The sequence below is a fragment of the Bombina bombina genome, chromosome 2, assembly GCF_027579735.1.
Source record: "Bombina bombina isolate aBomBom1 chromosome 2, aBomBom1.pri, whole genome shotgun sequence".
Lineage (NCBI taxonomy): Eukaryota > Metazoa > Chordata > Amphibia > Anura > Bombinatoridae > Bombina > Bombina bombina.
In genome coordinates, this window is record NC_069500.1 from 1,123,889,500 (window position 1) to 1,123,913,837 (window position 24,338).

The window sequence follows — 24,338 nt, forward strand, 5'->3', positions numbered from 1 at the left end:
AGTAGAAACAAATGTAGAGTCAATGAACACACCTCCAGCACCAGAATCAATTAGAGCTTGGGTATAGATCTTCTTATGTCCAATTAGAAGAGTTACTGGAACAAAGAGTTTCTTGTATAGGGAATGACCACTATTTTGGCTTAACTCAGTTCCCTGGACTAGAGTTAAGCCCTGGCTTTTACTGGCCTAGTAGGACAATCCCTTAATAAATGTCCTTTAAGGCCACAGTACAGACATAAGCCAAGAGTCCGTCTTCTTAAGCGTTCAGTCTCAGTTAATTTTATACTTCCTACTTCCATGGGTTCAGCCTGATCAGTAGTAGGAGAGGCTGGAGTGACTGGATTAGAAAAACGAGGAGCTAAACGAAAAGGAGTTCGAGTGGAAGTCCTCTGTGTTCTATCCTTTTCTTGTTGGCGTTCACGAAACCTGGCGTCTAGACTGATACAGAGATTTATTAAGGCTTCTAAGGACTCTGGAAGTTCACGATACACCAATTCATCCTTGAGACGCTCAGAAAGTCCTTTACGGAAAGCGGCTCTGAGTGCTCCCTGATTCCAAGTGGTTTCAGAAGCAAGGGTGCGGAACTCAATTGCATATTGAGAGACTGGTTGATTTCCTTGACGTAAATCCAGGAGAGTTGCTTCAGCAGCGGATGACCTTCCAGGTTTATCGAATACGTTTGAGAATGTAGATAGAAATGTATCAACATCCAACAGTATAGGATCATTCTTTTCTAGCAAAGGTGACACCCAAGCCAAGGCTTTTCCTTTCATTAAGGAAATAAGAAACGTGATTCTAGAAGAGGCAGTAGCAAAGAGAGTAGGGCTATTTCGGAAATGAAGACGGCATTGATTCAAAAAGCCTCTACATTCTTCAGGATTCCCATCATATTTATCCGGAAGAGGAATCCTGGGACTTAGTTGTACCTGAGACTGATTGTTAGGAATCGGAGGAGGTAATGCCTCAATCGGATTTGGATTGGGATTAGGATTGGGAGGTGCGGTAGCAACCAAATTTTGTAATAGAGCAGTAATTTGATCAAGTTTAGTGTCCAGAGACTGCAAGTGAGTGGCATGAGAACCCAAGAGCTGTCCCTGGTGAGCCACGGCCATAGATAATTCAGTGGGGTCCATTTTTATGGCCCGTTTGTAATGTCAGCCGCTCAGGAATCAATCCGGGATGTAACCCAACTGCTAGCGTGAATTGAAAGCACACGCTAGCACACTGAGAAATATCCAGGACGTGACCCACTCAGGAAGCAGATTAGAAGATAAAAAAAATGAATATTGTTCCCGAATGCAGGAAAGCCACAAAGGATAAAACGTCCCTTTAAATAGTTCAAAGAACAAAAAGGAAATGCTCTTACTTGAAGCTTCTGAAAAAGGTCCTCTTTAGCAGGCTTGTAAAACAAAGGAAAAGTTCTCTTTTGCAGCTTGTAAAAGTATAATGTCCCTTTAAGCAGGTTTATAACAAACAGAAAGGCAAAGTTCTCTTTTGCAGCTTGTAAAAGAAAATGTCCCTTTTAAGCAGGTGTATAACAAACAGAAAGGCAAAGTTCTCTTTTGTAGCTTGTAAAAGTATAATGTCCCTTTAAGCAGGTTTATAACAAACAGAAAAGCAAAGTTCTCTTTTGCAGCTTGTAAAAGTAAATGTCCCTTTTAAGCAGGTGTATAACAAACAGAAAGGCAAAGTTCTCTTTTGTAGCTTGTAAAAGTAAATGTCCCTTTTAAGCAGGTGTTGTTTAACAAAGAATAGGTTTAAAGGTAAAGGCCAAAGCAAGGTCAGGCAGGCAGAAGTCGGCATCCAAATATCAGCAAAAGGTATTGGCAAAAGACAGGGTCAGGCAAGCAGAAGTCGGCATCAAAGTATCAGCAAAAGGGTAATAGCTACAGGCAAGGTCAGGCAGGCAGAAGTCGGTACACAGAAGAACAAAACTGATAAGGTACTCACAATCCAGGGAAACAACAAACGGGCCCAGATTCAGATCTCCCGCCGAGATTTAAAGGGCAGAGCGTAACCGTCATCAGAGGGGTGTGAGAGAAAGCGTCATGTTGCTAAGCAACATGACGTCAGAGACACAGAGGAGTTCCGGGAGCCGCGGCGACACGGCGATGAACGGAAGCGCTCATGACAGGTATTATCTAGATTGCCTGAATTAAGAGGCAAGCGCGATAGCTCTGGGGTTAGGAGAGATACAGAGCCATGTCTGATACTGCGTCACAGTATGCAGAACATGAGAACGGAGAGCTTCAGTCTGTGGGTGACATCTTTGACTCGGGGAAACCTGATTCAGAGATTTCTAATTTTTAATTTAAGCTTGAGAACCTCCGTGTATTGCTTGGGGAGGTATTAGCTGCTCTGAATGACGGGAACACAGTTGCAATTCCAGAGAAATTGTGTAGGCTGGATAGATACTATGCGGTGCCGGTGTGTACTGACGTTTTTCCTATACCTAAAAGGCTTACAGAAATTATTAGCAAGGAGTGGGATAGACCCGGTGTGCCCTTTTCCCCACCTCCTATATTTAGAAAAATGTTTCCAATAGACGCCACTACACGGGACTTATGGCAGACGGTCCCTAAGGTGGAGGGAGCAGTTTCTACTTTAGCAAAGCGTACCACTATCCCGGTTGAGGACAGTTGTGCTTTTTCAGATCCAATGGATAAAAAATTGGAGGGTTACCTTAAGAAAATGTTTATTCAACAAGGTTTTATTTTACAGCCTTGCATGCATTGCGCCTGTCACTGCTGCGGCGGCATTCTGGTTTGAGGCCCTGGAAGAGGCCATCCAGACAGCTCCATTGAATGAAATTATTGACAAGCTTAGAACGCTTAAGTTAGCTAACTCATTTGTTTCTGATGCCATTGTTCATTTGACTAAACTAACGGCTAAGAATTCCGGATTCGCCATCCAGGCGTGTAGGGCGCTATGGCTTAAATCCTGGTCAGCTGACGTGACTTCAAAGTCTAAATTACTCAACATTCCTTTCAAGGGGCAGACCTTATTCGGGCCTGGCTTGAAGGAAATTATTGCTGACATTACTGGAGGCAAGGGTCATACCCTTCCTCAGGACAGGGCCAAATCAAAGGCCAAACAGTCTAATTTTCGTGCCTTTCGAAATTTCAAGGCAGGAGCAGCATCAACTTCCTCCGCTTCAAAACAAGAGGGAACTGTTGTTCATTCCAGACAGGCCTGGAAACCTAGCCAGTCCTGGAACAAGGGCAAGCAGGCCAGAAAGCCTGCTGCTGCCCCCAAGACAGCATGAAGGAACGGCCCCCTATCCGGAAACGGATCTAGGTGGGGGCAGACTTTCTCTCTTCGCCCAGGCGTGGGCAAAAGATGTTCAGGATCCCTGGGCGTTGGAGATCATATCTCAGGGATATCTTCTGGACTTCAAAGCTTCTCCTCCACAAGGGAGATTTCATCTTTCAAGGTTATCAGCAAACCAGATAAAGAAAGAGGCATTCCTAAGCTGTGTGCAAGACCTCCTAGTAATGGGAGTGATCCATCCAGTTCCGTGGACGGAACAAGGACAGGGATTTTATTCAAATCTGTTTGTGGTTCCCAAGAAAGAGGGAACCTTCAAACCAATCTTGGATCTAAAGATCTTAAACAAATTCCTCAGAGTTCCATCATTCAAAATGGAAACTATTCGGACTACCCATGATCCAAGAGGGTCAGTACATGACCACAGTGGACTTAAAGGATGCCTACCTTCACATACCGATTCACAAAGATCATCATCGGTTCCTAAGGTTTGCCTTTCTAGACAGGCATTACCAATTTGTAGCTCTTCCCTTCGGGTTGGCCACTGCCCCGAGAATTTTTACAAAGGTTCTGGGCTCACTTCTGGCGGTTCTAAGACCGCGAGGCATAGCGGTGGCTCCGTATCTAGACGACATCCTGATACAGGCGTCAAGCTTTCAAATTGCCAAGTCTCATACAGATAGTTCTGGCATTTCTGAGGTCGCATGGGTGGAAAGTGAACGTGGAAAAGAGTTCTCTATCAACACTCACAAGAGTCTCCTTCCTAGGGACTCTTATAGATTCTGTAGAGATGAAAATTTACCTGACGGAGTCCAGGTTATCAAAACTTCTAAATGCTTGCCGCGTCCTTCATTCCATTCCACGCCCATCAGTGGCTCAGTGCATGGAAGTAATCGGCTTAATGGTAGCGGCAATGGACATAGTGCCATTTGCGCGCCTGCATCTCAGACCGCTGCAATTATGCATGCTAAGTCAGTGGAATGGGGATTACTCAGATTTGTCCCCTCTACTAAATCTGGATCAAGAGACCAGAGATTCTCTTCTCTGGTGGCTTTCTCGGGTCCATCTGTCCAAGGGTATGACCTTTCTCAGGCCAGATTGGACGATTGTAACAACAGATGCCAGCCTTCTAGGTTGGGGCGCAGTCTGGAACTCCCTGAAGGCTCAGGGGTCGTGGACTCAGGAGGAGAAACTCCTCCCAATAAATATTCTGGAGTTAAGAGCAATATTCAATGCTCTTCTAGCTTGGCCTCAGTTAGCAACACTGAGGTTCATCAGATTTCAGTCGGACAACATAACGACTGTGGCTTACATCAACCATCAAGGGGGAACCAGGAGTTTCCTAGCAATGTTAGAAGTCTCAAAGATAATTCGCTGGGCAGAGTCTCACTCTTGCCACCTGTCAGCGATCCACATCCCAGGCGTAGAGAACTGGGAGGCGGATTTTCTAAGTCGTCAGACTTTTCATCCGGGCGAGTGGGAACTCCATCCGGAGGTGTTTGCTCAACTGGTCCATCGTTGGGGCAAACCAGAACTGGATCTCATGGCGTCTCGCCAGAACGCCAAGCTTCCTTTTTACGTATCCAGGTCCAGGGACCCGGGAGCAACGCTGATAGATGCTAGCAGCTCCTTGGTTCTTCAACCTGGCCTATGTGTTTCCACCGTTTCCTCTGCTCCCTCGACTGATTGCCAAAATCAAACAGGAGAGAGCATCGGTGATTCTGATAGTGCCTGCGTGGCCACGCAGGACCTGGTATGCAGACCTAGTGGACATGTCATCTCTTCCACCATGGACTCTGCCTCTGAGGCAGGACCTTCTAATACAAGGTCCTTTCAATCATCCAAATCTAATTTCTCTGAGACTGCATGGAGATTGAACGCTTGATTCTATCAAGGCGTGGCTTCTCCGAGTCAGTCATTGATACCTTAATACAGGCTCGGAAGCCTGTCACCAGGAAAATCTACCATAAGATATGGCGTAAATATCTTTATTGGTGTGAATCCAAGAGTTACTCATGGAGTAAGGTTAGGATTCCTAGGATATTGTCCTTTCTCCAAGAGGGTTTGGACAAAGGCTTATCAGCTAGTTCTTTAAAAGGACAGATCTCTGCTCTGTCTATTCTTTTGCACAAGCGTCTGGCAGAAGTTCCAGGCATTTTGTCAGGCTTTGGTTAGGATTAAGCCTGTGTTTAAAACTGTTGCTCCCCGTGGAGCTTAAACTTGGTTATTAAAGTTCTTCAGGGAGTTCCGTTTGAACCCCTTCATTCCATTGATATTAAACTTTTATCTTGGAAAGTTCTGTTTTTGATGGCTATTTCCTCGGCTCGAAGAGTTTCTGAGTTATCTGCCTTACATTGTGATTCCCCTTATCTGATTTTTCATTCAGACAAGGTAGTTCTGCGTACCAAACCTGGGTTTTTACCTAAGGTGGTTTCTAACAGGAATATCAATTAAGAGATTGTTGTTCCATCATTGTGTCCTAATCCTTCTTCAAAGAAGGAACGTCTTTTGCATAATCTGGACGTAGTCCGTGCCTTGAAGTTTTACTTACAGGCTACTAAAGATTTTCGTCAAACATCTGCCCTGTTTGTCGTTTACTCTGGACAGAGGAGAGGTCAAAAAGCTTCGGCAACCTCTCTCTCCTTTTGGCTTCGGAGCATAATACGCTTAGCCTATGAGACTGCTGGACAGCAGCCCCCTGAAAGGATTACAGCTCATTCTACTAGAGCTGTGGCTTCCACCTGGGCCTTTAAAAATAAGGCCTCTGTTGAACAGATTTGCAAGGCTGCGACTTGGTCTTCGCTTCACACCTTTTCAAAATTTTACAAATTTGACACTTTTGCTTCTTCGGAGGCTGTTTTTGGGAGAAAGGTTCTACAGGCAGTGGTTCCTTCCGTTTAAGTTCCTGCCTTGTCCCTCCCATCATCTGTGTACTTTAGCTTTGGTATTGGTATCCCACAAGTAATGGATGATCCGTGGACTGGATACACTTAACAAGAGAAAACATAATTTATGCTTACCTGATAAATTTATTTCTCTTGTAGTGTATCCAGTCCACGGCCCGCCCTGTCCTTTTAAGGCTTGTCTAAATTTTAATTAAACTACAGTCACCACTGCACCCTATGGTTTCTCCTTTCTCGTCTTGTTTCGGTCGAATGACTGGATATGGCAGTGAGGGGAGGAGCTATATAGCAGCTCTGCTGTGGGTGATCCTCTTGCAACTTCCTGTTGGGAAGGAGAATATCCCACAAGTAATGGATGATCCGTGGACTGGATACACTACAAGAGAAATAAATTTATCAGGTAAGCATAAATTATGTTTTTTTGCTTCTGTCAAGGAAGCCTTGGGAGTTGGTTTTCTTGCAGGCTGTGGTGCCCTCAGGTTGGACCACATCTTGTCTGTTTCCTCCTGTTAGCATTCAGTGTCCTCTGTAGCTTGGGTATAATTTCCCACAAGTAATTAATGCAGCTGTGGAATCTCCCTGTATTTAGAAGGAAAACATAAATTATGACTTACCAGATAATTACCTTTCCTTCGATACAGGGAGAGTCCTCAGCTCCCGCCCGTGCTCTCTGGTGGGCCGCCCAAAATTTAAGTTGTTTTCTTCTGGCACCGTTTTCACCCTGATATTTCTCCTACTGTTCCTTGTTCCCTCTGCAGAATGACTGGGGGATGAGGGAAGTGGGGGAGGTATTTAAGCCTTTGGCTGAGGTGTCTTAGCCTCCTCCTGGTGGCCAGGTTCTGTATTCCCACAACTAATGAATGAAGCTTGTGTTACCAAGCAATTGAACAGGTGTACCTAATAAAGTGGCCGGTGCGTGTATGTATACAAATCTCTCTCTCTCTCTCTCTCTCTCTCTCTCTCTCTCTCTCTCTCATATCTCTATCTCTCTCATATCTCTATATATCCATCTATATATATCTACATCAACTGCTCCGCTCTGCCAGTCTCTACACTGGATCCCCATACACTCCAGAATACAATTTAAAGTATTAACCTTAACTAGCAAAGCACTAAACAGTCTAACTCCCAACTATATTTCCTCTCTCATTGTGAAATATTCCCATCCAGTCCTCTACGTCTCTCCACTCCTGTTATCTCTACGTCCCACTCCCGCCTCCAAGACTTTTCACATGCTGCTCCTGTCTCCTGAAGCTATCTACCCTGCTCCATAAGACTGTCTCCAACCTTGTATAGCTTCAAACACTCCTTGAAAACCCATCTATTCAAAGAGGCATTCCATCTCTCCTCCATACCTCATCCGAACCAAACTAATACATGAACTGTCTGACTCACTGCTGCAACTACAACCGATGTAACAAGCTACCCCAACCTTATGTCTCTACACTCTAAACCTGTAGACTATGAGCTCTCTGGAGCAGGGCCCTCTTCCTCCTGTACTAGATTTGTTTAGTTTTGTTATCTTTTGTATTTTATCAAAAATCTTTGTCATTGTATACCCCTATCATTGTACCCAACAGAATTTGGCGGCCCTATACAAATAAATGATAATAATATTAATATCTCTCTAACTCTACACACACAGGGCTCAAAATTTCCACTAGCCATTGGCGAGTGGAAATTTAACAGTGGTGAGTGAATGTCTACAAATATTATCTAAAAATATATATCCATGAAAGGGCGAGGATATGTTATTCCTCTATTACTGTATGTGGCATTATTTAATTTTTGGTATAAGACAAAAAACAATATTAAAAAATTTCTGTACAATAAGGTGTTTCACAATGGCTAAACATATGCAAAGAGGGGGGGTATTGTGTTTGGTGTCGGCAGGGTAGTGCGTGGGATCAAACGCGGCGAGTAACATTTTGGGCTGGCTAGTAGCTTAATACTTGAAATTTTTAGGTATGTGTGTGTGTTTATGCGTGTGTATGTGTATATATATATATATATATATATATATATATATATATATATATAATTTGTATGTGTGTGTATATATATATATATATATATATATATATATGTCTGTGTCTATGTATGTGTCTCTCTTTCTTTATCTCTCTCTCTCCTCTTACAAAGGTGAGTACACCCCTCACTTTTTTGTAAATATTTTATATCTTTTCATGTGACAACACTGAAGAAATGACACTTTGCTGCAATGTAAAGTAGTAAGTGTACAGCCTGTATAACAGTGTGAATTTGGTGTCCCCTCAAAATAACTCAACACACAGCCATTGATGTCCAAACCGTTGGCAACAAAAGCGAGTACACCCCTAAGTGGAAATGTCCAAATTGCCCAAAGTGTCAATATTTTGTGTGGCCAATAATTTTTCAGTACTGCCTTAAACCTCTTGGACATGGAGTTCACCAGAGCTTCACAGGTTGCCACTGGAGTCCTCCTCCACTCCTCCATGATGACATCACTGAGCTGGTGGATGTTAGAGAACTTGAGCTCCCCCACTTTCAGTTTGAGGATGCCCCACAGATGCTCAATAGGGTTTAGGTCTGTAGACCTGCTTAGCCAGTCCATCACGTTTACCCTCAGCTTCTTTAGCAAGGCAGTGGTCGTCTTGGAGGTTTATTTGGAGTCATTATCATGTTGGAATACCGCGCTGTGGCCCAGTCTCCAAAAGGAGGGGATCATGCTCTGCTTCAGTATGTCGCAGTACATGCTGGCATTCATGGTTCCCTCAATGAACTGTAGCTCCCCAGTGCCGGCAGCACTCACGCAGGTCCAGACCATGACACTCCCACCACCATGCTTGACTGTAGGCAAGACGCACTTGTCTTTGTATTCCTCACCTGGTTGTCGCCACACATGCGTTTATCTTGGTCTCATCGGACCACAGGACATGGTTCCAGTAATCCATGTCCTTAGTCTGCTTGTCTTCCGCAAACTGTTTGCGGGCTTTCTTGTGCATCATCTATAGAAGAGGCTTCCTTCTGGGACGACAGCCATGCAGACCCATTTGATGCAGTGTGCTGCATATGGTCGGAGCACTGACAGGCTGACCCCCTACCCCTTCAACCTCTGCAGCAATGCTGGCAGCACTCATACGTCTATTTCCCAAAGACAACCTCTGGATATGAAACAGGCGAGACCTGTTCTGAGTGGAACCTGTCCTGTGAAACCGCTGTATGCTCTTGCCCACCATGCTGCAGCTCAGTTTCATGGTCTTCTTGTAGCCTAGGCCATATTTTTTTTTTTCAACAATTCTTTTTTTCAGATCTTCAGAGTTCTTTGCCATGAGGTGCCATGTTGAACTTCCAGTGACCAATATGAGAGAGTGTGAGAGCGATAACACCAAATTTAGCACACCTGCTCCCCATTCACAACTAAGACCTTGTAACACTATTGAGTCACATGACACCAGGGAGGGAAAATGGCTAAATTAACCCAATTGGGACATTTCCACTTAGGGGTGTACTCAGTACTTTTCCATTTAGGGGTGTACTTCTTCAGTGTTGTCTCTCTTCTCTCTCTCTTAATGTCCTTTGCTTGTAATTATACTTCAGTATACCATAGTAACATCTGACTTACCTGGTAAACATCTAACTTACCTGGTAAATTCATTTCTTTCATATTGGCAAGACTCTATGAGCTAGTGACATATGAGATATACAATCCTACCAGGAGGGGCAAAGTTTCCCAAACCTCAAAATGCCTATAAATACACCCCTCACCACACCCACAATTCAGTTTAACGAATTGCCAAGAAGTGGGGTGATAAAGAAAGGAGTAATAAAGCATCCACAAAGGAATGTGGAAATAATTGTGCTTTATACAAAAAAATCATAACCACCATAAAAAAGGGGTGGGCCTCATGGACTCTTGCCAATATGAAAGAAATGAATTTATCAGGTAAGTTCTTACATAAATTATGTTTTCTTTCATGTAATCGGCAAGAGTCCATGAGCTAGTGACGTATGACACAGCAATACCCAAGATGTAGAACTCAAGGCAAGAGTCACTAGAGAGGGAGGGATAAAAATAAAAACAGCCATTTTCCGCTGAAAAAATGAATCCACAACCCAAAATATAAGTTTAATCTCATAAATGAAAGGAAAAAAACAAATCAAAAGCAGAAGAATCAAACTGAAACAGCTGCCTGAAGAACTTTTCTACCAAAACTGCTTCCGAAGAAGCAAATACATCAAAACGGTAGAATTTAGTAAATGTATGCAAAGAAGACCAAGTTGCTGCTTTGCAAATCTGATCAACTGGAGCTTCATTCTTAAAAGCCCACAAAGTAGAGACTGATCTGGTAGAATGAGCTGTAATTCTCTGAGGCGGGGCTTGACCCGACTCCAAATAAGCTTGATGAATCAAAAACTTTAACCACGAAGCCAAGGAAACAGCAGAAGCCTCCTGACCTTTCCTAGGACCAGAAAATATAACAAATAGACTAGAAGACTTCCTGAAATCTTTAGTAGCTTCAAAATAATATTTCAAAGCTCTTACCACATCCAAAGAATGTAAGGATCTCTCCAAAGAATACTTGGGATTAGGACACAAGGAAGGAACAACAATTTCTCTATTAATGTTGTTAGAATTCACAACCTTAGGTAAGAATTTAAATGAAGTCTGCAAAACTGCTTTATCCTGATGAAAAATCAGAAAAGTAGATTCTCAAGAGAGAGCGGATAATTCAGAAACTCTTCTAGCAGAAGAGATGGCCAAAAGAAACAACACTTTCCAAGAAAGTAGTTTAATGTCCAAAGAATGCATAGGCTCAAACGGAGGAGCCTGTAAAGCCTTCAAAACTAAATTAAGACTCCAATTAAGAGAGATAGATTTAATGACAGGCTTGATACGAAGCAAAGCCTGCACAAAACAATGAATATCAGGAAGTTTAGCAATCTTTCTTTGAAATAAAACAGAAAGAGCAGAGATTTGTCCTTTCAATGAACTTGCAGACAAACCTTTATCCAAACCATCCTGAAGAAACTGTAAAATTCTAGGAATTCTAAAAGAATGCCAAGAGAATTTATGAGAAGAACACCATGAAATGTAAGTCTTCCAAACTCAATAATAAATCTTTCTTGAAACAGATTTATGAGCCTGCAACATACCTCTATGACTAAGCGTTCAATCTCCATACCTTCAAATTTAATGATTTGAGATTCTGATGGAAAAACGGACCTTGAGATAGAAGATCTGACCTTAGTGGAAGTGGCCAAGGTTGGTAACTGGACATCCAAACAAGATCTGCATACCAAAACCTGTGAGGCCATGCTGGAGCTACCAGCAGCACAAACGATTGCTCCATGATGATCTTGGAGATCACTCTTTGAAGAAGAACTAGAGGTGAGAAAATATAAGCAGGTTGATAACACAAAGGAAGTGTCAAGGCATCCACTGCTTCTGCCTGAGGATCCCTGGACTTGGACAGGTACCTGGGAAGTTTTTTGTTTAGATGAGATGCCATTAGATCTATTTCTGGAAGCCCCACATCTGAACAATTTAAGAAAACACATCTGGGTGGAGAGACCATTCTCCCGGATGTAAAGTCTGACGACTGAGGTAATCCGCTTTCCAATTGCCTATACCTGGGATATGAACCGCAGAAATTAGACAGGAGCTGGATTCTGCCTAAACAAGTATCCGAGATACTTCTTTCTTAGCTTGAGGACTGAGAGTCCCACCTTGATGATTGACATATGCCACAGTTGTGACATTGTCTGTTTGAAAACAAATGAACGGTTATCTCTTCAACAGAGGCCAAAATTGAAGAGCCATGAGAGTTCCAAAATATTGATTTTTAATCTCGCCGCTTGAGATTTCCAAACTCCTTGTGCTGTCACTGATCCCCAAACAGCTCCCCAACCTGAAAGACTTGCATCTGTTGTGATCACAGTCCAGGTTGGACAAACGAAAGAGGCCCCTAGAATTATACGATGGTGATCTAACCACCAAGTCAGAGAAAGTCGAACATTGGGATTTAAGGATATTAATTGTGATATCCTTGTATAATCCCTGCACCATTGGTTCAGCATACAAAGCTGGAGAGGTCTCATATGAAAACGAGCAAAGGGGATCGCGTCTGATGCTGCAGTCATGAGACCTAAAACTTCCATGCACATAGCTACTGAAGGGAATGACTGAGACTGAAGGTTCCTCCGACAAGCTGCAACCAATTTCAAACGTCTCTTGTCTGTTAGAGACAAAGTCATGGACACTGAATCTATCTGGAAACCTAAAAAAAGTTACCTTTGTCTGAGGAATCAAATAACTTTTTGGTAAATTGATCCTCCAACCATGTCTTTGAAGAAACAACACTAATTGATTTGTGTGAGATTCTGCAGAACGTAAAGACTGAGCGAATACCAAGATATCATCCAAATAAGGAAATACCGCAATACCCCCCTCTCTGATTACAGAGAGTAGGGCACCTAGAACCTTTGAAAAGATTATTGGAGCTGTCGCTAGGCCAAAAGGAAGAGCAACAAATTGGTAATGCTTGTCTAGAAAAGAGAATCTCAGGAAATGATGGTGATCTGGATGAATCGGAATATGAAGATATGCATCCTGTAAGTCTATTGTGGACATATAATGCCCTTGCTGAACAAAAGGCAGAATAGTTCTTATAGTCACCATTTTGAAAGTTGGTACTCTTACATATTGATTCAAAATTTTTAGATCCAAAACTGGTCTGAATGAATTTTCTGGCATGATTACCCCTGACAACTCTAGGTCTGAAACTCACTTCAGAAAAGCCTGAGCCTTTACTGGGTTTACCGAAATGCGTGAGAGAAAATATCTTTTCACAGGTGGTCTTACTCTGAATCCTATTCTGTACCCCTGAGAGACAATACTCTGAATCCAATGATTTTTTTACCGAATTGATCCAGACATCTTTAAAAAATGTTAATCTGCCCCCTACCAGCTGAGCTGGAATGAGGGCCGCACCTTCATGCGGACTTGGGGGCTGGTTTTGATCTCTTAAATGGCTTGGATTTATTCCAATTTAAAGAAGGCTTCCAATTGGAAGCAGATTCCTTGGAGTAAGGATTAGGTTTCTGTTCCTTATTTTGTCGAAAGGAACAAAAACGGTTAAAAGCTTTAGATTTGTCCTTAGGTTTTTTATCCTGAGGCAAAAAAAAACTCCCTTCCCCCCAGTAACAGTTGCAAGTATTGAATCCCCAAATAATTTATTACCTTGGAAAGAAAGAGATAGAAATCTGGACTTAGAAGTCATATCAGCATTCCAAGATTTAAGCCACAAAGCTCTTCTAGCTAGCATAGCTAAAGACATAGATTTAACATCAATTTTGATAATATCAAAAATGGCATCACAAATGAAATTATTAGCATGTTGAATCAACTTAACAATGCTAGACAAATCAGATCCGATACTTGTTGTGCTAAAGTATCCAACCAAAAAGTTGAAGCAGCTGCAACATCAGCCAAAGAAATTCCAGGCCTAAGAAGATGACCTGAATATAAATAATCTTTCCTTAGATAAGATTCAAGTTTCCTATCTAAAAGATCTTTAAAAGAAGTACTATCTTCCGCAGGAATAGTAGTATGTTTAGCAAGAGTAGAGAGAGCCCCATCAACTTTGGGGATCTTTTCCCAAAACTCCAATCTAACTTCTGGCAAAGGATACCATTTTTTAAACCTTGAAGAAGGAATAAAAGAAGTACCAGGCTTATTCCATTCCTTAGAAATCATATCAGAAATTGCATCAGGAACTGGAAGAACCTCTGGAATAACCACAGGAGGTTTATAAACAGAATTTAAACTTTTACTAGTTTTAATATCAAGAGGACTTGTTTCCTCCATATCCAATGTAATCAACACTTCTTTTAACAAAGAACGAATATACTCCAATTTAAATAAATAAGAGGATTTATCAGTGTAAATATCTGAGGCAGGATCTTCTGAATCAGATAGATCCTCATCAGAGAAGGATAATTCAGTATGTTGCTGGTCATTTAAAATTTAATCAACCTTATAAGAAGTTTTAATAGACCTTTTACATTTATTAGAAGGCGGAATGGCAGACAAAGCCTTCTGAATAGAATCAGAAATAAATTATTTTAAATTTAGAGGTATAGCTTGTGCATTAGATGTTGAGGGAACAGCAACAGGTAATGAACTACTACTGATGGATACATTTTCTGCATGTAAAAGTTTATCATGACAACAATTACAAACCACAACTGGAGGTATAATCACCAGAAGTTTACAACAAATGCACTTAGCTTTGGTAGAACTGTTATCAGGCTGCAAGGATCCAACAGTGAATTCTGAGACAGGATCATATTGAGACATCTTGCAAATGTAAGAGAAACCCCCCCCCCATATAAAGCAAAATTATCAATTTCCTTATATGGCAGTTTCAGGAATGGGAAAAAACGAAAACAGAATAGCCCTCTGACGTAGAAAAAGGCAAGAGGCAAATCGGAATGGGGTCTAAAATAATGAAAATATTTGGCGCCAAGTATGACGCACAACAAACAGAAAAATATTTTTTGACGCCAAAAACGTCCGGAAATGACACACTCGCGTCATAGATGATGCAACATTGTGAAAGGACCCGGCATCGACGAAGACACCGGAAATGACGAATTTGCGTCAACAAACGTAACTTCACACCAAAAAAAAATCTCGCGCCAAGAATGACGCAATAAACTTTTGCATTTTGCGCCCTCGCGAGCCTAATTCTGCTTGAGAATTTGAAAAATGACAGTCAATTGAAAAAAGACTACACCCCAGGTAAGAAATACATTTCTAAAAAATGCATTTCCCAGATATGAAACTGACGGTCTGCAAAAGGAAATATACTGAAACCTGAATCATGGCAAATATAAGTACAAAACATATATTTAGAACTTTATATAAATACATAAAGTGCCAAACCATAGCTGAGAGTGTCTTAAGTAATGAAAACATACTTACCTGAAGACACCCATCCACATATAGCAGATAGCCAAACCAGTACTGAAACGGTTATCAGTAGAGGTAATGGAATATAAGAATATATCGTCGATCTGAAAAGGGAGGTAAGAGATGAATCTCTACGACCGATAACAGAGAACCTATGAAATAGATCCCCGTGAGGAAAACCATTGCATTCAATAGGTGATACTTCCTTCACATCCCTCTGACATTCGCTGTACTCTGAGAGGAATCGGGCTTCAACATGCTGAGAAGCGCATATCAACGTAGAATCTTAGCACAAACTTACTTCACCACCTCCATAGGAGGCAAAGTTTCTAAAACTGAATTGTGGGTGTGGTGAGGGGTGTATTTATAGGCATTTTGAGGTTTTGGAAACTTTGCCCCTCCTGGTAGGATTGTATATCCCATACGTTGTCAGCTCATGGACTCTTGCCAATTACATGAAAGAAAGAGCATGTATTTTTAAACAACTTTCAAATTTACTTATTTTATCCAATTTGTTTCATTCTCTTGGTATCCTTTTTTGAAGGAGCAACCATGCACTACTGGGAGCTATCAGAAGACATCTGGTGAACCAATGAAGAGAGGCATTTGTTTGCAGCCAGCTAACTAGATATGTTTTCAACTATGGATACCAAGAGAATGAAGCAGTTTAGATAATAGAAGCAGATTGAAAAGTTGTTTAAAATCACACGTTCTGTCTGAATCATGAAAGAACATTTTTTGGGTTTCATGTCCCTTTAATCCTCCAATGTAAGTGTCTATAAATAAGTGACAGCAAGAACGAGATAATAGAAAAGAGATCATGTAAGCACAATCATGAGATTTGTGTCCATTAACCTCTGACATATTTTTGTTATGTCAGGCAACAACATAATACCAATATATAGATTGTGCCACATATCATGAGTATATAATTATAAAGAAAAAGATTGTCAATATTAGTGACAGCTCTGTATCAAATGGAGATAAATATAGGAATATACTATTGCTCATGCTCCCGATATAGAAGTAATTCTCTTTTGAATTAAAATACGTTGTATCACATATACTTCAAGCTTTTCATTAGTAATTGATTGGACCTCCAAACCTAGTGTAATATAGATTACCCACTCTAAAGTGTCTTACAAATAGGTCATCCATGGCCAAGCCACATATATATTCAGGATAGTTAAAGTGATATAGCCAACTATTCTGCAACCCATAGGTTTGAATGCCCTTATGGAACAATTATCATTTAAGTGTATGAATGATTATAGTGTCCAATGTATAAGACTTAAAGGGATAGTTACCTTGAAGTGTTATTGGTTTTAAAAAGATAGACAATCCCTTTAATTCCTATTCCCAAGTTTTGCATAACCAACACTGTTATATTAATACACTTTTCACCTCTGATTACTCTGCAGCCGGCTCCCTTATCTCAGTTATTTTTTACTAACTTGCATTTCAGCTAGTTGGTGCTGACTCATGCATAACTCAACGGGAGTGAGCAGTTATCTGTGGCACACATTAACTAGCACAGTTTAGCTCTGAAAAGCTAATAAAATGCACTGAGATAAGAGATGGCCTCCAGGCTTAGAATATGAGGCTACCTAGGTTTAGCCTTCAACAAAGAATACCAAGTGAACAAAGCAAATTTGAATAATTAATTTTGACTTTACTGTCCCTTTAACCTGAGTGTGTTAGATCCAGTCAGTCTCAAAGGTTAGCAATCATCAACCTACTTTTCTAAGTGCCAAGGCAGACTTAGAATTAGCCCACCATCAGTTAGCCGATTCTTGCATAGGATGAAGGGCAACCACAGCTGTTCCTAACCCTGCAAGAAAAAAAGGGGGGGGGGGGGCGGCAGTGGGGAGTCATATAACACAGAGATAGGTAATGTTCATAGAAACAGTGCCAATCAATAGTTGTATTTACAGGTGTAAGGTTATTTAGGGCCTTTTGGATGAAGTGTTGTAGTTGAGCATATTTTAGCCATGAGGAGAAAGATCAATAGAGGATTTGAGATATTTCTGCTCTAGATTTGAGTCTTCCTTTGCTGAGTAATTGTGCTATAGGGATAGAGTCTAGTAGCTATGTCTTTTTTTTTTCTGTGGTTCATAGCCTCCCATCAGTTCTATGTTGGGGAATATTGGTGAGAGTGGAGATGTGGGTGTGGATAAGGTCGGATAAGATTTAATAAGGTAGTCCCATGTATTGAAAATGTGTCTATAGAGTGGGGATGATGAGCAAAGGAGTCTCAAATCTGAAGTAATTCAGAGTTAAACACAGTTACAATAATTTTGTCAGAAATGTGGTAGAAGGAAAAATATATGTGTGTCGACAGGACTTTACTGATTGTATATGCCAGTGGAGGCTCCTCAATAGGAGCACAGGCATGCGTGAACCCCCTGAACCCCTTGAGAGAAAAAAAAAAAAAAAAGAAAAGAAAAGAAGAAAAAGAAAAACATTTTGGCTGAATAAATATAATTTTTGCAATATCCTGCCTATTGCTTAAAGTATATTTATTCAGCAAAAAAGGTTCCAGTCCAGTTTTGTAATAATAAAAAAAAAAAAATGCAATTTTTACTTCTATCTATCACACTGCACATGCATTAGATAGAAGTATAGGCTTCAAGTCCTCTGCACTTATCTCTAAGTGCCTGTTAGCGCCGCACCCAACCCAGCCCTATACCTTCTTAATCGCACATCTTTTGATGTGCGAGTGAGAAGAATCAGCCTAAGCCTTTACTGTCGTGCTGACGAGGCTCCTCCTTCCACATGTGCGTGATGACGCATACCCTGCCCGCAGTCACTGTTCCCTCAAAGCTGGAGCTGGAGTGTGTCTGTGAGGACACCAAAGGAGGTCTCCACTGTGGTGATGGCTGACAGACACAGAAGTTGGATCATCCAGCATCAGGGGGTGCCATCACAGCTAAAGCAATGTGTGATGTGCTGTCTCAGTAGGTGACGTCTGGGGCAGGGGCGCCAGGATGATTGTGAGTAGCTGGTGGTTGAGCACTCTTATTGCGCTGTATTTGGGGATCCTAGCCGCAGTGTCTTTTTCAGGTTTGCTTACAATATACTGCTCAGAAATTCTGATGTGTCCTTATATAGAAAATAACTGTACATATCATATAGTCCATATAATCATAAAGCAAAAGAAAAAAAAAAGATTGCGGATTTTATCCAAACATATGTTATTATTTAATGATATATATATAAAAAAAATATAAACACGTAATGAGGAAATAAAGTTACACAAAAAAACAATCATTCTTGAGTACTCAAATAAGAAATATATAAATAATTAGAAGAATGAAATTAACTGCAAATTGAAGGACAATATGCAAAATAAAAGTGACATTTTTTTTAATCTATTACATCTAAGAAATGGTGCTTTAAATTATGTGATTTTTAATTTTATTATTATTTATTAAATTTATTTTTGTAAAACATATACTTCTATACTGAGGGAAAAAACTAATATATTTTTGTCTTTATGCTTGCAAGACATGCATCCCTATGTTAAAGGGACACTGGACCCAATTTTTTTCCTTTTCGGGATTCAGATAGAGAGCATGACATTTTAAGCAACTTTCTAATTTACTCCTATTATCAAATTTTCTTTATTCTCGTGGTATCTTTATTTGAAATGCAAGAATGTAAGTTTAATTAAAGTTGCCGGCCCATTTTTGGTGAACAACCTGGGTTGTCCTTGCTGATTGGTGGAAAAAATAATCCACCAATAAAAACGAGCTGTCCAGAGTTCTGAACCAAAAAAAACCCCTTAGATGCCTTCTTTTTCAAATAAAGATAGCAAGGGAACGAAGAAAAATTGATAATAGGAGTAAATTAGAAAAGTTAAGGAGTAAATTAGAAAGTTGCTTTAAATTGCATGCTCTATCCAAATCACAAAAGAAAACAAATTTGGGTTCAGTGTCCCTTTAAGGTTTTTTGTTTTGTTTTTATCACACACACACATTTAAACAACACTCAGGGCTTGAAATTTCCCCCCAGACAAATAAGAAATTACTTTGTTTTTGGCTTTCACATTTTTTTTTCTGCTCCTTATAAGATGTAGATTTTGTAGTGAGAGACCTGGAGTTGCATAGAATTGAGGTTTTCTTTTTCTTTAACGTACAGATGGCAATATTTATGCATTTTTGGAAATATATACTATCCTCTGTTTTGTTCGACTGGGTAAAACTTTGTGATATCTCACCCTTAGTTTTTTTAAACTTCAAAATAAAGCCAAGTGGTTTTAGGAGTTACTTCACATTTAAACTTCAATCTTATTAATTTCCCCTCAATATTATGTAAATAATTAATAGATAGATACTCTCTCTCTCTCTCTCTCTCTCTCTCTCTCTCTCTCTCTCTCTCTCTCTATCTCTATCTCTCTATCTCTCTATCTCTCTCTCTCTCTCTCTCTCTCTCTCTCTCTCTCTATCTCTCTATCTCTCTCTCTCTCTATCTATCTCTCTCTCTCTCTCTCTCTCTCTCTCTCTCTCTCTCTATATATATATATATATATATATATATATATATATCAAGAGAGATGGGGCGAAACGGAGTCGGAGCAAGTGAGAGGAGAGGCAGTATTGTGAACCCCCATTTGAATAACCCATGAGCCGCCACGGTATATGCCCATTCCACATGATGGTCTAACTATAAACTAATTAGATCCATTATAACAAGTAGGACCTCTCTCAATATTGTTTATATTTTTTAACTACTTGACCATTTCAATAGAATCCTTAGTATAATCTGATCGATGGATTGTTTCCCCATCCTTTAGTTTTTCCCTTTTTTTTTTTGTTATGTTGCAAATATTTAAACATTCTAATAAAATATATTTGAAAAGAATCCTTAGTATAGGACTGCATGTGTATGACAATTTTTTTTAATAACACAATTTTTTATATCACAAACACAACAATTTATTTCACAATGAATGAAAACACATCATATTAAGTAGGAAAGAGGTACACATTGTCACTAAAAGTGATAAAGAAAATAATTTAGCTAGGAGCAGACTTTTTTTGTTGTTGCTGAAATCTCTTTATGAACAACAGCATAATTATCACATTGGGGTAGCTTTATGATGCTGCTTTTGAGGCTGTGTGGAGCGGATTCACATGAGTGAACCTGCAGCCACATATTTAAGAATCAGAAACTACATCTTTTTCCTCTTCGCTACTTCAGAGGTTTGCGAGATTAATTGCCCTGACACTCACTTTTTCAGGGTGATTGACATTCCCTGCTCTAGCACAATTGGTTGCACAGGAGCAGGGTTTGGCATTGCACAAGAAACCTCTTTAGCTGTGTGATGCAGCATCACAAGGGGCGATTGCAGGCAAGGATGTTACATTTTGCCAATTGTATGGCCTTGTGTTCAAGTAACACGCCAACATACATTTAGTGCATTGCTTCCAGTCTAACATCCAAAAGCTATTGATGGCTTTTATTACATATTTGATTGTCCAAAAGTTTCATTTGAAGGGGCATTATAGTAGAATTTGACTCATGGACAACATCATATGTGAAATCACTAAATAAAAGTATCACATATAATTAATTGTATTTGCTATTTTTTGTTTTTTTTTCTCCATAAAAACTTTACATTAAAAGTAGGCATCCTTTTTATTTTCTGTACTAGTGCTGTACTAGCTTCTTGTGTTCTGAGAAAATACAATTAATGTCTGTGAAACTTTAAAAAAAATAGAAAACAAGTTGTTTGTTGGGATGTCAATGTGGTAATAGTTTTTATTTCTTTAAGGTGGACTATATGGACGAAAATGAAGAGTATTTCCAGAGGCAGGCATCTCACCGGCAATCCCGTCGGAGATTTAGAAAGATTAATCAGAAAGGCGAGAGGCAAACCATTATTGATACAGTGGATCCTTATCCAGTTGGTAAACCACCTTTACCAAGAGGCTATCATACGGTGAGTAACAAATTATATTAGTCTATATACTGCTTTAGTGTTTGCATTGTGATTTATTTATAGTTTAAGATATTTGTCTATAACAATTGTATTTTATCATTTTAAACATTGCTTCATATTACTTTAGAATGTGTAATATATTTATTAATTGTGCAAAAGATTGAAATAGAAAGGGTAAACAGTAAACAAGGCGGATGTTGATATTCTATCGATCTTCTATTTTGCAGACTTTTTCAGTCTTGAGAATCATTTATACCTGATGTTTTCAGTGCAGTCAGTAATGTCCTGTGTGCAATTACTAGCCAATATATCCAAGCAAAATTCTATTCTGTAACTCAGACTTTCCAAGTCAGTGCTCAGTATTTTAAGTTTAGGAACTAAATTGCTTACTATGACTTTGTATGAATGGAAAAATCAATTCCAGCTAAAATAAAAATACTACTAAAATCTACACTGTCTTGAAGCTAGTGTTTGCTCATATGATTATTATATATATTCTAACAAAGTAACTAATAATTATTGGATGCTAGCATTAGCATTGATTATTTAAAGGGACAGTCAACACTAGAATTTTTGTTGTTTAAAAAGATAGATAATCCCTTTATTACCCATTCCCCAGTTTTGCATAACCAACACTTACATTAATACAATTTTTTACCTCTGTAATTACCTTGTATGTATGCTTCTACAAACTGCCCCTTATTTCAGTTCTTTTGACAGACTTGCATTTTAGCCAATCAGTGCTCACTCCTAGGTAACTTCACGTGCGTGAGCTGAATGTGATCTATATTAAACACATGCACTAACGCCTTCTAGTGGTGAAAAACTGCATTCAGATTAGAGGCGGCCTTCAAGGTCTAAGAAATTAGCATATGAACTTCCTAGGTTTAGCTTTCAAATAAGAATACCAAAAGAACAAAGCAAAATTGGTGATAAAACTAAATTGGAAAGTTGTTTAAAATTACATGCCCTATTTCAATCATGAAAGGTTTTTTTGGACTTGACTGTCCCTTTAAGTATCTATTTTTTGGAATCCTGATGTCTTTTAAAGTGATGGTAAACTTAAATAATCAAATGCCATCAATGTAATCTTTGCCATTAAAAAAAGTATATGTGTACTTTTTATTATTTTTTTAATCTGTGAAGTCTAGCCCGTTTAAAGCCCATAGAAAGCCTATGTAGAGGGTGGATGTGACTGCTCTATACATCACAGCACAGCCAAAAGAGGAAATGAAGGGGGGCGGAGGAACAGACAATACCAATTAGGATTATAAACCTTTTATTATAAATATATACAGATGGCCCTCGGTTTACGCCGGTTCAATTTGCGCCGGTTCAGAATAACAACCTTTTTTTTTCAGTCATGTGACTGCTATTGAAAAGCTTTGCACCAATTAAAATAGCCAGTAGATGGAGCTGTCCGCTTGTGTTGCAGCAAAGTTATGCAAGCTTAGCAGACTTAAATTAATCTGTGTACAAAAATCAGACCTTAGCTATCTAGCAACAAGATCTAGCAGCCACTTCCCTATTATCTTCCTGCCCAGCTGCTTGAGGTGACGGTGTTTGCCTATTAATCACTCCAGATTGAAATGCATAGATTAGGTGCAGAACCAATATTATCTAACATGCTAACAATGCAGAGAACTGTTTGCAGAAAAATGCAAGTAAAATTTTTTTTGGGGGGGGCGTGTCTGAACAGTGATCGGGACCGGTCACACTTTCCTGAGCTCCAGCGGAATCTCTTTAAAATACACCAATTTCAAGAGTAATTTAACAGCAAAATCTTCAAATCAGATTTAACTATTAACCCACTATATTGTGGTGTTCTAATTAACTTGTGTAAGCTGTATTTGTGAAGCCGTAGTAAGGAATCGGACAACAGAGGCCTGGTGCGGCGGCACCTTCCAGGCGACGCTACCCCCTCGGAATACCGAGGTACTCAGCTGCATCTGGACACACAAATATATTTACAGGGACCTACAAGCCACTATCTTTAAACCCAGAGTGATATCAAGGACAAGACAGAACCTACAGAAACAGAAACGCCACAACGTAGTGTCTAAAATGGCCGACAAGGAGGAAACTGATTTCCAAGACATATTTAATAATAAACACTGGCGCAGATTTGAAGCGCTCTGCTTGCGCCTCATAGAAAAAGCTCCACAGGATCTGCTGCTAAGAAGTTGTACCTCTGTGACTCTTATACCTTTAGATGAGATCCAACAGCAGGAAGAAAATAGTGAAAGTATTGCTACTTCATCCGGCGACTTACAGTATAGCTTGGAGGCTCCAAAGGTACTGAAAATCACGCAAGTCATAGCCTCTGAGGATATACGATTAACAACACCAACGATGCCGGCATCACACGGCACAGAGCGCAAACCTCAGCGAGCGACAAGATACTGCTCACAAGCTGTGGCCCTGGGGGGTTACGGGGGGGACCCCTTTGGACGCCGGGGCTGAAGAGTACATGCTGCGCGGGACTGCTTATTTGCCCGATAGCTACAATCTCTACCGGAGACCTATGAAATTATACTCAAGTATTTTAGCTTACCAGATACTATCGTTAAACTGAACACAATATGCTTGGCGGGACTCCCTCTGCTTTGGTATCCGTACATCAAAGACATTTTACAAGAGCACCAGACCTCTTTAGCTCATCTCTTCTGGCAAACAAAGGCATGGGGATAAAAGATCTAAGGACTCATGCTGCAGATTGCAAACCGCAACTGAATTGAATATTGGGTTTGGAAGCCACTGCCGTTATCCCAATCTTACAATTATAACTTTGTTGGTGTATATAATGTACCCGTTTTAGCATTAAATTGTAATAGATCATAGTCTCTGTTCCATAGTTGTTTATAAAATATAGCCCACTTAGGCATACTTAAATCCATATGCAAGATGAGTAGTAATGGATTCAATTACATAGCACAGAGTGTAGATTCACCTTTTTGAACTAATATGTTAGTTGCCTAGCTATATTCTGACCTAGAATCTAAACTGCTAATATGGACTGGTTAATGTTGTTAGTTTAAAATGTATTATATTCTATTCTTGGATTGATTGGAGTATATAGTTTATATGCCCTGGGCTAAACGGCACACTAGCGAATAGATGAATATAATGATTGGGCAAATGGAGATACACACACCTGATTAGCACCTTTGAGAAATGTGCCTTTATAACAATATACTAAGGCGCCATACACACACACAGGTCGAAGTGCCTTATTCTTTATAATCCTATATTAGCAGGGTTTACTTGA

At 40.0% G+C, this 24,338-nt stretch overlaps 1 protein-coding gene across 10 annotated transcripts in view; it reads left to right on the forward strand.

Annotated features, from left to right (window-relative positions):
- Positions 1-24,338, forward strand: part of RAPGEF2 (Rap guanine nucleotide exchange factor 2) — a 652,959-nt gene that overhangs the window by 447,141 nt on the left and 181,480 nt on the right. For all 10 annotated transcript variants that reach the window (XM_053703785.1, XM_053703786.1, XM_053703787.1 and 7 more), the window contains one exon: positions 20,903-21,070. In XM_053703785.1, coding sequence (XP_053559760.1) covers positions 20,903-21,070 — 168 coding nt within the window. The remainder of the gene's footprint in view (positions 1-20,902; positions 21,071-24,338) is intronic.